Source organism: Adiantum capillus-veneris, chromosome 16 (genome assembly GCF_014529385.1).
Source record: "Adiantum capillus-veneris isolate H3 chromosome 16, ASM1452938v2, whole genome shotgun sequence".
Taxonomy (NCBI): Eukaryota; Viridiplantae; Streptophyta; class Polypodiopsida; order Polypodiales; family Pteridaceae; genus Adiantum; species Adiantum capillus-veneris.
The window spans coordinates 137,702,689-137,715,194 of NC_140946.1; the positions used below are offsets into that span (position 1 = coordinate 137,702,689).

The 12,506-nt window shown below is 38.5% G+C and overlaps 1 protein-coding gene across 3 annotated transcripts; it reads right to left on the bottom strand.

Moving 5' to 3' along the window:
• Positions 1 to 9,066: 9,066 nt before the first annotated feature.
• On the bottom strand, positions 9,067 to 11,823 carry LOC147439942 (protein IN2-1 homolog B-like). 3 transcript variants are annotated; one of them, XM_086485650.1, is made up of 11 exons: positions 11,745 to 11,823; positions 11,551 to 11,624; positions 11,183 to 11,245; positions 11,014 to 11,074; positions 10,740 to 10,826; positions 10,563 to 10,661; positions 10,376 to 10,496; positions 10,041 to 10,120; positions 9,490 to 9,597; positions 9,260 to 9,340; positions 9,067 to 9,168 (listed from the first exon to the last, which is right to left on the bottom strand). In XM_086485650.1, the coding sequence occupies exons 2-11, from the start codon at positions 11,559 to 11,561 to the stop codon at positions 9,157 to 9,159; spliced, it is 723 nt and encodes a 240-aa protein (XP_086341776.1). In that variant the 5' UTR covers positions 11,562 to 11,624; positions 11,745 to 11,823; the 3' UTR covers positions 9,067 to 9,156. The 3 variants fall into 3 exon arrangements, with proteins under 3 accessions (XP_086341776.1, XP_086341777.1, XP_086341775.1); XM_086485651.1 differs by lacking the exon at positions 11,745 to 11,823 and having other exon boundaries at positions 9,500 to 9,507; positions 9,557 to 9,597; positions 11,551 to 11,723; XM_086485649.1 differs by lacking the exon at positions 11,745 to 11,823 and having other exon boundaries at positions 11,551 to 11,722.
• Positions 11,824 to 12,506: the final 683 nt, after the last annotated feature.

The window sequence follows — 12,506 nt, forward strand, 5'->3', positions numbered from 1 at the left end:
AACACATTTGTGTTGTTGTTAGCCATGGAAAATGCTTACACATGATGTAAAAACTACCCGAAATGACCAGCACGTGCTATATAGCACAACCTACATTAGACTATATGGGACCTATTATGCAGTAATTGGCACTGGCAAAATTTTTGCACAAAATGATGAGTTTCACCAACAAGTAATTTGAACTAACACTACAGGTTTGATGTATTGACTTTATGGGTTTATACTTTATGGAAATGTTATCTTAACCTGTATGTGTTTGCCATCTAATTAACTACAAATGTGGACAATTAAATGCAACTGAGTACTACTATTAATGATGATTGAGTCCAAAGAATAAAAAAATGAAGGGTATCTTCGAGTTCAGATCGGTCTATCCAATAAAATCGGGTTCAAATGTATCTAGATGCATTCACGCTTGTCCAAATGGTCAGGTGGGAGACATCCCTCTTCTTAAATAGATACCATTGCAATTTTAAGGGGTTCCTTAATTGCATGCTTTTGAGGGTATGCACGGCAATAATGACCTTATTCACCACATTGAAAATATCTAGTATCCTTATGATAATGCTCTATATCTTTGAGATAACCAATTCTTACATTGGTAGACAATTGTCTTTAGGCTTCCCCAGTTGTTGTAATAGGAACATTTTGATTTGAATTTCTTCCTTTCTCTTGTGGCTTGTCTCTCCCATTCTTTGGCTTTCTGAACCCTTTTATGAATTTTGCAATTTGATGTTCTAGGCTACCACTGAGTGGTGGATAATTTTAGAAATGTTTTGGAGTCTTTGAGTATTGATATATTCTCTCCAATCTTTAAGGAGCCCAACACAGAATTGTCACTTTTGCACTAAGAAGTTGATACACTTGTATATTGTAGCTTTGAGATGTAGATCCCAGAACTTCTTCAAGTATTTTTGCATGTTCTCTCCATTATCAAGCTTTAGGCTTCGCCATGTTGTAAGCACTTGGTTGAAAGCCTCACCACATAATAATTGCTTCATGATAGTACTAACTCCACATGTTTTCAAAGTCTTTAGAGCTTCTTTCTCGGAGCATGGTCTTGCCCACCATTGATGGGCTCATTTTGGACATGTATAGAAACATGTCAAAGTTTTGATGACTCCGAAGATTTTTTTATTCCCAAAAGACATATCAAATTGCTAGATAAATCATAGAAGTTTGTCATGCATTGATATGATCATGCTTTTGTGCAAGCATTCCTATTGTCCTTGCTATTTATAAAGCATAGAACTTTGTCAAGCATTGATATGATCATGCTTTTGTGCAAGCATTCCTATTGTCCTTGCTATTTTAAGGGGTTCCTTATCTGCATGCTTTTGAGGGTATGCACGGCAAGAATGACCTTATTCACCACAATGAAAATATATATTATCCTTATGATAATGCTCTTTCTTCCTTTCTCTTGTGGCTTGTCTCTCCCATTCTTTGGCTTTGAACCCTTGTATGAATCTTGAAATTTGATGTTGGAGGTTATCACTGAGTGGTGGATAATCTTAGAAATGCTTCGGAGTCTTTGAGTATTGACATAGTCTCTCCAATCATTAAGGATCTTAACACAGAATAGTCACTTTTGCACTAAGAAGTTGATATACTTGTATATTGTAGCTTTGAGATGTAGATCCCAAAATTTCTTTAAGTATTTTTGCATGTTCTCTCCATTATCAAGCTTTAGGATTCATTATATCGTAAGCACTTGGTTAGAAGCCCCACTACATAATAAGTGCTTCACAATAGTAATTGCTTCATGTTCTCTTCAAGTACTTTTGCATGTTCTCTCCATTATCAAGATTAGGCTTCGCCATCTCGTAAGCACTTGGTTAGAAGCCCCACTACATAATAATTGCTTCATGATAGTAACTCCACATGTTTTAAGTCTTTAGAGCTTCTTTCTTGGAGCCTAGGCTTGCCCACCATTGATGGGCTCATTCGGGAGATGTATAGAAACATGTCAAAGTTTTGATGACTCTGAATATTTTTTTCTTCTCAAAACACACATCAAATTGCTAGATAAAGCATAGAACTTTTTCATGCATTGATATGATCATGCTTTTGTGCAAGCGTTCCCATTGTCCTTGCTACTTTGTTAAGCCTCACATCGTGGATAAGCATATATACATATCACTGCTATACGATATATTCTTATCCACGATGTGAGGCTTAACAAGTAGCAAGGACAATAGGAACGCTTGCACAAAAGCATGATCATATCAATGCATGACAAAGTTCTAAGCTTTATCTAGCAATTTGATGTGTCTTTTGGGAATAAAAAAATATTTTAAGTCATCAAAACTTTGACATGTTTATATACATCTCCCAAATGAACCCATCAAGGGTAGGCAAGCCTATGCTCCAAGAAAGAAGCTCTAAAGACTTAAAAAACATGTGGAGTTACTATCATGAATCAATTCTTATGTAGTGGGGCTTCTAACCAAGTGCTTATGAGATGGCGAAGTCTAAAGCTTGATAATGGAGAGAACTTGCAAAAATACTTGAAGAGAACATGAAGCAATTACTATCATGAAGCAATTCTTATGTAGTGGGGCTTCTAACCAAGTGATTATGACATGGTGAATCCTAAATCTTGATAATGGAGAGAACATGCAAAAATACTTGAAGAAGTTTTGGGATCTACATCTCAAAGCTACAATATACAAGTGTATCAACTTCTTAGTGCAAAAGTGACAATTTTGTGTTGGGCTCCTTAAAGATCGGAGAAACTATATCATTACTCAAAGACTCTGAAGCATTTCTAAGATTATCCACCACTCAGTGCTAACCTCCAACATCAAATTTCAAGATTCATACAAGGGTTCAAAGCCAAAGAATGGGAGAGACAAGCCACAAGAGAAAGGAAGAAATTCAAATCAAAATGTTCCTACCAAAACTGGGAAAGCCTAAAGACAAGTGTCTACCAAGGTAAGAATTGATTATTATAAAGATATAGAGCATTATCATAAGGATAATAGATATTTTCAATGTGGTGAATAAGGTCATTCTTGCCGTGCATACACTCAAAAGCATGCAAATAAGAAACCCCTTAAAATAGCAAGGACAATAGGGATTCTTGCACAAAATCATGATCATATCAATGCTTGACAAAGTTCTATGCTTTATAAGTAGCAAGGACAAAAGCATGATCATATCAATGCATGAAAAACTTCTATGCTTTATCTAGCAATTTGATGTGTCTTTTGGAAAGAAAAAAATCTTCGGAGTCATCAAAACTTTGACATGTTTCTATACATCTCCAAAATGAGCCCATCAATGGTGGGCAAGCCTATGGTCCAAGAAAGAAGCTCTAAAGACTTTGAAAACATGTGGAGTTACTATCATGAAGCAATTCTTATGTAGTGGGGCTTCTAACCAAGTGCTTACGACATGGTGAAGCCTAAAGCTTGATAATGGAGAGAACATGCAAAAATACTTGAAGAAGTTTTGGGATCTACATCTCAAAGCTACAATATACAAGTGTATCAACTTCTTAGTGCAAAAGTGACAATTCTATGTTGGGCTCCTTAAAGATTGGAGAGACTATATCAATACTCAAAGACTTCGAAGCATTTCAAAGATTATCCACCACTCAGTGGTAACCTCCAACATCAAATTGCAAGATTCATACAAGGGTTCAAAGCCAAAGAATGGGAGAGACAAGCCACAAGAGAAAGGAAGAAATTCAAATCAAAATGTTCCTATTAAAACTGAGGAAGCCTAAAGACAATTGTCTACCAAGGTAAGAATTGATTATTATAAAGATATAGAGCATTATCATAAGGATAATAGATATTTTCAATGTGGTGAATAAGGTCATTCTTGCCGTGCATACCCTCAAAATCATGCAAATAAGGAACCCCTTAAAATTCCTATGGTATATGTTTAAGAAGAGGGCGCGGTCTCCCACCTGACCATTTGGACAAGCGCATCACATGGTACTCACTTGAATGCATCTAAATAAATTTGAACCCGATTTTATTGGGTAGATCTATCTAAACTCAAAGATACCCTTCATTTTTATTCTTTGGACTTAATCATCATTAATAGTAGTACTCAGTTGCATTTAATTGTCCACATTTGTAGTTAATTAGACGACAAACACATACAGGTTAAGATAACATTTCCATAAAGTATAAACCCATAAAATCAAGACATCAAACCTGCAATGTTAGTCCAAATTACTTGTTGGTGAAACTCATCATATCCACTATACAAAAATTTCAAATCCACTAAACTCATCAAACTGAAATTGGAGAAAGTGAGCAGGCGTGTGTTGGAGCTGTTGGCGACTAAGCCCGGGAGGATGTGACCTGCTCTGATATCAATTGTTGGAATTAGGGTTGCAGGAAAACACACACAGCTTGGAGAAGACAAAGGAAGCCCGAGGAACGCAATGGTGATGGACGTATATACAATGCACGAGGGAAGAAACTCCTAAAGAGGAAAAAAATACCCCGACAGTCCTAGTGTGTTCACACACATCACTACCACATATATATGGTAACAATTAGGATTAATAATCGTTGCTCTATTTTGAGTTCGGGTTCATTCTATACTCTGGAATTGGGATTCAATAGGAATAAGTCCCAGTCGGGTGGAAGGAATCATGGATGCATCTGGAAATCAGCTTAGTCTGGGTAGGCATGATGCCAATGGGAATGGAGGAATGATAATGGATCCAAGAAGGGATCGGATAAGGGATGAAGATGTGATTCAATTAAGGAACGCTTCTAATTGTTTGGTAAAAAGGAACCTTGGAATGGCTAGGAACTTAAATGGACTATCTCGCAATTGTCCTCATGAGACGAACAATTGCTCTGCTTCTTGGATTATTTATCTAAAAGGAACATAAACTAGATAAGTTTTCTTAAAGACTTTCTCAAACAAGATGAAGAAAAATAGCAATTAAAAATTGTGTAAAGGTGCCACTCCATACGTGATGGAGAATACAGGGTACCCGAGCTTGGGACGAGGATAGAAATATGCCTGGATAAGTATATGTAATAGCTTTAAAGATAACCTTAATAGTACTAAAGGAAAAAGGAATTAAAATATTCAAAAAAAAGGTGTGAACCACCTGATAAATACACACTTGCAAGGATATGCAATAGTTTACATGCTGCTTTTAAATGCTTGAAATGTATTATCAGTTTAACTTAATTGGAATCATGTTTTCCTAATATTATAATACTACCTTGAAAAGATACATTTGTCAAATGGTTCAGTGGGACGGTGAATTTTGGAGGGTTATTTTGTTGGCCGGAAAGTTGATCCAAATTTTTATGTTACTTATTAAGTTTAGTTAAGAATGGGAAAAGGATTTTAATTCAACGAGTAGGGATCAACTTGGAAGTGTGGGATACAAGTAGTTGGTAACAACCCTCATCTTAGGGAAACGCATCGGCAGCTATGCTACGCCATGCCCAAAACAAAAAGCATCGATGACTTCTAACCAAGAGTGAATTAGAGAACTTCCGTTAGCTGACCCTGGACAGTTTGAGTTCAATTTAGTCTGATGAATTCGAATCAAAAGGTCGATGTGATAAGGAAGTATTTCTCACTTTTAAGGGATTTGTATAGGAAAAATAAAATGTTATCACCCCCTTGATTTGGCATCAAATAGTAGGAGGAGTCTTGTCTTGGTATTAGTCTCAAGCGGGAAGGATGTTAGGAATTGCGGTATATTCATTTGGAGATTGTGCGACCGATGGTCCCTGCCATGGCCCTCATAGGTGCAAGTGTGTATGTGATCCCATGTGCATGTGCTAGTATGCATTGAGTGAGGTGATCCCTCCATTGTATGTATATGTACTCTTGATTGTGCTAACATGCATTTTTGTAAATTCTATGCTTTAGTGACCAGTGTGTGTGCTTGCTTTCTTGTAGGTTTTGTGTAGATTTTATCATAAGCTTGAGTGAGTGCATAGGTACACTTCTCCCACTTCTTGTTGTTTTAGTAGAGTACCTCGAGTTTTTGCATAAGCATCATATGTTGGTGTGTAGATTCGCATACACACTATATGGTTGGGTCCATGATCTCATTGGGATGACACATTATTGTGTTGGTCGTAGTGTGTGTGTGTGTGTGTAGCTCTTCACTATGCTACAATAGTCTCTCTCTCTCTCTCTCTCTCTCTCTCTCTCTCTCTCTCTCTCTCTCTCTCTCTCTCTCTCTCACACACACACACACACACACACACAATGGGATCCAGCAACAATCACCTTTCTTACACATGAGCATCGCACCAATCACGCAATCCTCACTTTCAAGACCAAGGCGGATCGAATCAAACTCCTTGAGCAATCAAGGCTTCTCAGGGATACTAAAATTTGGTTTGCAGAAGATCTCACACCCACCCAACTCAAACAAAAAAAGGTAGAACTCCAGAAGATGCGAGAAGCACGCACAGCAGGGAAATGGGCAGTCTATCGAGGAGGTAAAGCCATCATCCAGGAGTTTCGAACTCCCAAGCCGGCTCCCTCCTCACTTTCCCCTTCTTAGTTTTGTTTATGTTAACTTTTCTTTTGACACCTCTTTGGACCCTCAGTCCTTAACTGAGATGTATCTCACGATCCCCCTGTTTAGAAGAACTCCTTTGTAATGCTTTTCTATCGGTCCCATGGGTCATATCTGACCTCCGCGGACGATAATTCAATCTATCTCTCTCTCTCTCTCTCTCTCTCTCTCTCTCTCTCACTCACACACACACACACACACACACACACACACACACACACACACATAAACATGTATATATACACAAACATACACATACACATATGTGTATGAAGGCTACAAACTTTTTCATCTTCTTCTTCACTTTTTTGACATAACATAGAAATTGATTTACTCTACACATATGTATGAGAAGTGGCATAGAAGTCCTCTAGAATACAAATGATAATTAGGTTGGCTACATAACAATACCAATTCTAGTTGTTGTACTGCTATTTCAAGCATAATGAAGGTCAATAATGCACCTAAATAATGTTAAGGAGGAAAAAAAGAGTGCCTCCTTGCATGGTGATTTTTATTAAAAAGTTGTATTGATTCACCACTGGTTATAAGGACATGAGTCACATAGATTACATATGCAAGTTTCTTGGTTGAAGAAACTTGTCATGTACCAAGGTTATTAGTGAAATTCTTCTTATTTTCTTTTATATGACGACGGATCGTTTTGTCTGTCTGCATAGCTAGTAGGGATGTTGTAGCCACTCTTGGTCAGTACAAATGACCGTGCTCTTGGTGGTGAAACCTCGATGACAGAGACCATATGGCGATAATTAAAAAAATAAAGTGTAGAATTGGGGAGAGCAAGGTGCTTTCTTGGGTTCACCAATGGTTGTGACTTAGGATCTTGATATAAATTTAGGATGATTGTTCCAAGGCTAATTTTGGTAACTTAAGATATCGGGCTATGACTTAGAATCTCGATATAAGTTTAGGATGTTTATTTCAAGGTAATTGAGTAAATATTAAAAGGTATTCCTAATGGCTTTCAAAAAAAAAAAGGTCAAAAACTAAAAGATTCCAAAAAAATTCAAAAAAACCAAGGTTTAGTGTAATCCCACCTACAAATGGTAGGATTACACTAAACCTACATAGAGGAGTCCTACCGATATGATTTTACGACCTTACATAGCGCAAGGAAACTGTACCTACGTAGTCCAAGGAAATTCTAAAGAGAAGGAAATGCTAAAAGAAAAGTAATGGATAAGAAATGCCCTCAACCACTTCTTTTATATGGAGATGAAATGTCTTTTGACTCTCCATTTTAATGGGCTTTTCATTTCCTACGGCTTTTCATTTTTATGGGGATTTTCATCTCCTATACTTACCTTTCACTTATGCATTTGAAATGTTTTTTAATTTTCTGAGATTAGGGGATCCTACTACTTGCGGTGCCACCAAATAAAATGAAAAGTCTAGTATAGATGCGGGTTGTATATGGAAGGAGCCTACCATCTAATCATAGTAGTAGGCAATTCAATATCTGTCATGATTTGCAAATAAGCCTTAGTGCCTGCGAAGCGATTGAATGATTGAAATCTTCTATGGTAATCAAGTTTGTAAATGAGTCTTTTCTTCTGAGAGTGCCTTATGGGAGCTTTTCACCTTGTTTGTATCGCATTATGGAAGGAGTTGCAATGTCATCTCCACTAGTGCTTATGTGAGCGTGTGCACGCTTGCAAAAGCTCAAGCTCTTTTCTGCCTTCCATATTATCATAACCTACCAGAGAAATTCAGCAGGAAGTTTGTTGCACAAATTCAACTGTTGAACATGGCCATCATTGAGAAAACCAAGCAGTGTTCCTTGATGTTTGAGTAAGCTAAGCAACAAATTTCAGGAGTGCCCGGAAACACCAAGGCCTACAAACAACCAGACTGAGCAATGGGGCTACAAGAATGGGAAGACCCAGTTCCTGCAAGGAATCCAGTAAATCTGATTTTGTTCCATCTAATGTGATTGGAAGAGACCTGCACGAATCAAACGTGGTTGAAAAACTATACAACCCAATTCCCTCTTAGGCAATTTCATTCACTTTTTGTTGACTGAGGGACTTGCTAGGAAGCATTTCCACCAAAGCTAAATGGATGTGGCATGGAATGATCATTATTTGGTAAGAAGCCAAAGTAATTGAGGCCGACTGGAAGCTTAGTTTTCAGAACATGACACGCTGAGTTGGCTCTCTCAGCATGATGCATATGAGTCGGTGTCTTCAAACCTGAGTCAGTAAGCCCTCAGTGAGGGTAGCCATGTGGTCTCCTGTTTGAGCCCATGTTGCACTAAAGCGTCTTGCCCGGTCTCATTTTGCTTGTAGCCACCCAAGACTATGTAACACTGGGCATTAACTGAAAGTTTGCCCTTACTCTTCAACAAGTTGGCATTGGCCAAGTAGTAAGGCACCCGGTTTCGATGCTGCCTGCTAGAGCTCAAAACCGATCACACCTAAACTCTCTTATGGAATTGTCTCATAAATTGTACAAAAATATCACATACATGTACATCACATTGTACAGGTTACAAAAACGCCACTGACAACAAAAAGTGATAAGAAGCATTGTCTTTGATTCACATAAAGATACAGAGAAAGGTAACAATTAAACTCGTGTCTTTCATCTGGATTAGTCATAGTTTGTTACAATCTTCCCTGCAAAATACGAGGCATTTCATAAGCTGCATTAGTGTGCCACAAATCGCAGTATAAAGTGTAGATAGACAAAACATACCCAAGAACTTACAAAAAGTTTCTTTAGATGATGTGTAACGGCATTTGGATTGTATGTTACTGTACTGGTATAGGCATCTACTGAGTTTATATCCTGGGTGCAAACACACCCAATAGTGAAAATCCCCAGAACCATGTACCACAATAACATGTTTTTTCCACTTCTCATTTCTCAAAAAATGAAGATGGAATCACATACTCCATATACCACTATGCATGCTCTGAATTCCTTTCATAACTCACCTTGAACCACTTTGCAAGCTTGGGTCGTCCTTCAAAGATATCATAGCTCATTAGTTCGGGTGCCAACATTTCGAATCTAGCGAAGAATGGCGCATAAGCCAAATCAACCTGAAATTTATCTAAGCATCATCAAGCACACATTTGGACTCATTCTGTTGACAACAATGGGCTTCTGTATGGTACCTCACAGTACCTAAGGTACCAAGCAGGTCATCATTTTCATCAAGGACTCAACAACACACATTCTGCTGAGAAGAGTGGCTTCTTACAACCTTTTGGCAATTTCCCAATATGTGATTGCAATTTTTTAAAAAACGCAATTTTCTTACAAGTTTATATGCCCTTACCACCAAAGATGCACTTTTTCAATAAATGACTACCATGAACACATATAGTTTTTTCAGTTGTAAATGTCACCAGGAACAAATCTTAAATGTTTATGCAACCACCCACCTCATACGCATTTTGGGGGTGGAAAACTCTCTAGTTCTACACCATCATAATCACCGGCATCACTAATAAGCTTGAAAAGCGAAAGTTTGATGGCATACCGCACTAAGTTGACCCAAGAAGAATGGACCTTCAATCTCAAATTTCCCAAGAGCTGCTTCCAAACGATCAAGAACTGGACCTGCATTAACACATAATTTGAAGCCTTGATCACTAGAAACTTATTCCTCTATCAATCCCTTCGAACAAGAAAATGTCCACATCTTGAACTCGTGCAGGTTCTGTACAAATTCTTCCACTAAAAGTGTCTATCCTATGACTAAAATCCTTCAAACACCACACCAACTACAAGTTTTTTTGAAGCTGGCAGGTTAAATGTCTTTCAAGCAGATATGCTCTGCTGGCTTGATTACGAGAAGGTTATAATCAGCATTACCAATATGCTCTGCAGCATAAGCGGCATCTGCATCCTTATTTCTGAAAGCTGAGAACACCTGTTTGTTGACTTCGTCAGAGAAAGCAAGGAGTTCTTTTGTCACTTCCTCCTTTCCAGAGCCCTGCCAACTCCACCATCAGATTTTGTGTGTGTGTTAACACGCATGAGCAAGTTTCAGACAGATGACCTCAGGGAAGAGAGAAGGCCCCTCAAAGTTTTTGTCAATATACTCCATCAAGTCTAAGCTCTCACCCTTCACCTTACCGTTATGCTCCAGTGATGGCACCTGCAACGCAAGTGCATACATATGTTACACAAAAGACTCATGTGCACCACGGGTTGAACCATCCATAAGCCTGAATACCTTCCCAGGTGGGTAAACCTTCTCCAGGTACCACTTTGGCTTGTCTTGAAGATCAATTGCAACAAGCTCAATAGAATTATCAAGACCCTGGATTGCCCACAATTAGGGTACCAAGTCAGGGCAGCTCAGGATACAAGAAGTGCATGCAGACTGGCGCATTGGAGCATGAGCAGGACCGACATGATAAGAACCTATGACAAGCTCACATGCAACATGGATTTCTTCGAGCAGATCATACAAGGCTGTATATAAAGTTGTGAAACAAAGGAAAAACCTTGTAATTTCTGACCATCCAAGGCCTTTGGGCAAAAGGGCATGTCACCGCCACATACAGCCTGCATATAGGTTATCTCAGCGGTGTCATGTAGGATTCACATGTCTGGAAACATGTTGAGCAATCTCTATAAACCATGAGCCAACAAAGAGAACGCTTGATAGATTACCTGGTTGTTCCATCAAAAAGACTTGGTGCATCTGACTTGGAATTGAGGATAGGAAGCTGGGTTCTGCCAAAACATTGCTAACAGCTTGATGTCTTACCAATTAGAAAGGCAATATTACTTAAATACGATTGCGGAGCCCAGAGTCCAGGCATGAATACTGAATTAGTTGCACTATAGGTAGCAAGTGTAGGTAACGTGGTGTGCAGGTCATCCACATTTGTTGCTGCTCGCATGTAAACGTTCCTTGTAGCAGATATTTTCAGCAGTTTTCAATTTAATCGTGAAAGAGAATTGATCTTCTTTTGCCAGTGAAAGGCCTCTGTTTTGGCCATGATTTACTGCTGCTAAGAGAGAGAGAGAGAGCATACACGACCGCCATTGCGAGCCTGCGAGGGTTGAAGAAGTCGAAGCTCGCCCTTTTTCTGTTTCTTTCTTTTTGTCTCTGCAACAAGATAACAACCGACGGGAGGTGAGACCGAGCAAGCGCGCGCGCACGAGAGAGAGAGAGAGAGAGAGAGAGAGAGAGAGAGAGCACAGCTAAACATACACAATGAACACTCACAAGTGGAACTGCTATCAATCTTCTCTTGCTGTAAAGATGATTCGCAATGTTCCATACGGGCCGTGTTCTTCAACGGGAGAAGGACAATGTGTAGCCTACTATATTTTAATTGCAATTTTTTACTTGTACTTCCAAACATTTGGATAAAATTGTCTCTTTCTTCTTGGATAAATCTTTGAGATCTCTTCTGGTTCAAAGAGAGAGAGAGAGAGAGAGAGAGAGAACAAATAAGCGCATAATTGAAGAAAGATTTTTCAAACAAAATAAGTTGTTAGATATAGAGACATAAGGAAGAATAGATGTCACTGAAAACACACACACACAACCACATTAAACTACTTTCATACATCTCCTGAGTCAACCACTCACCTATTTACTAGGTGGAATCTCTCGTGATCTCTCTCACTGACCATAATTCTCCCCTTCACGTTTGGTCTCTATCTTTCCTTCCTCTCCATCAAGGTTGCTTTCTACACGCTATTTTCCATGTTGTTAAATGAGAGTTTCTCTTTACAAAGTGCAATAAACTACTCAAAAAGTTATAAAATTTTCAAAATATGATGGGTAATGCTTCTTATAAAAAATCAACCTTGCTCTTTGAGACTATGTGTATCATATGTTACTCAAAATGTTGACAAGCCATAGCCAGCTAGACTTGAATTGCTTTGCAACAATGAAGTTCAAGATTCCTTGATGCACAACATGACATTCTTTGTTGTGTTCTTTCGGCCATAATCTCATGTGCATAATGATACTAAAGCA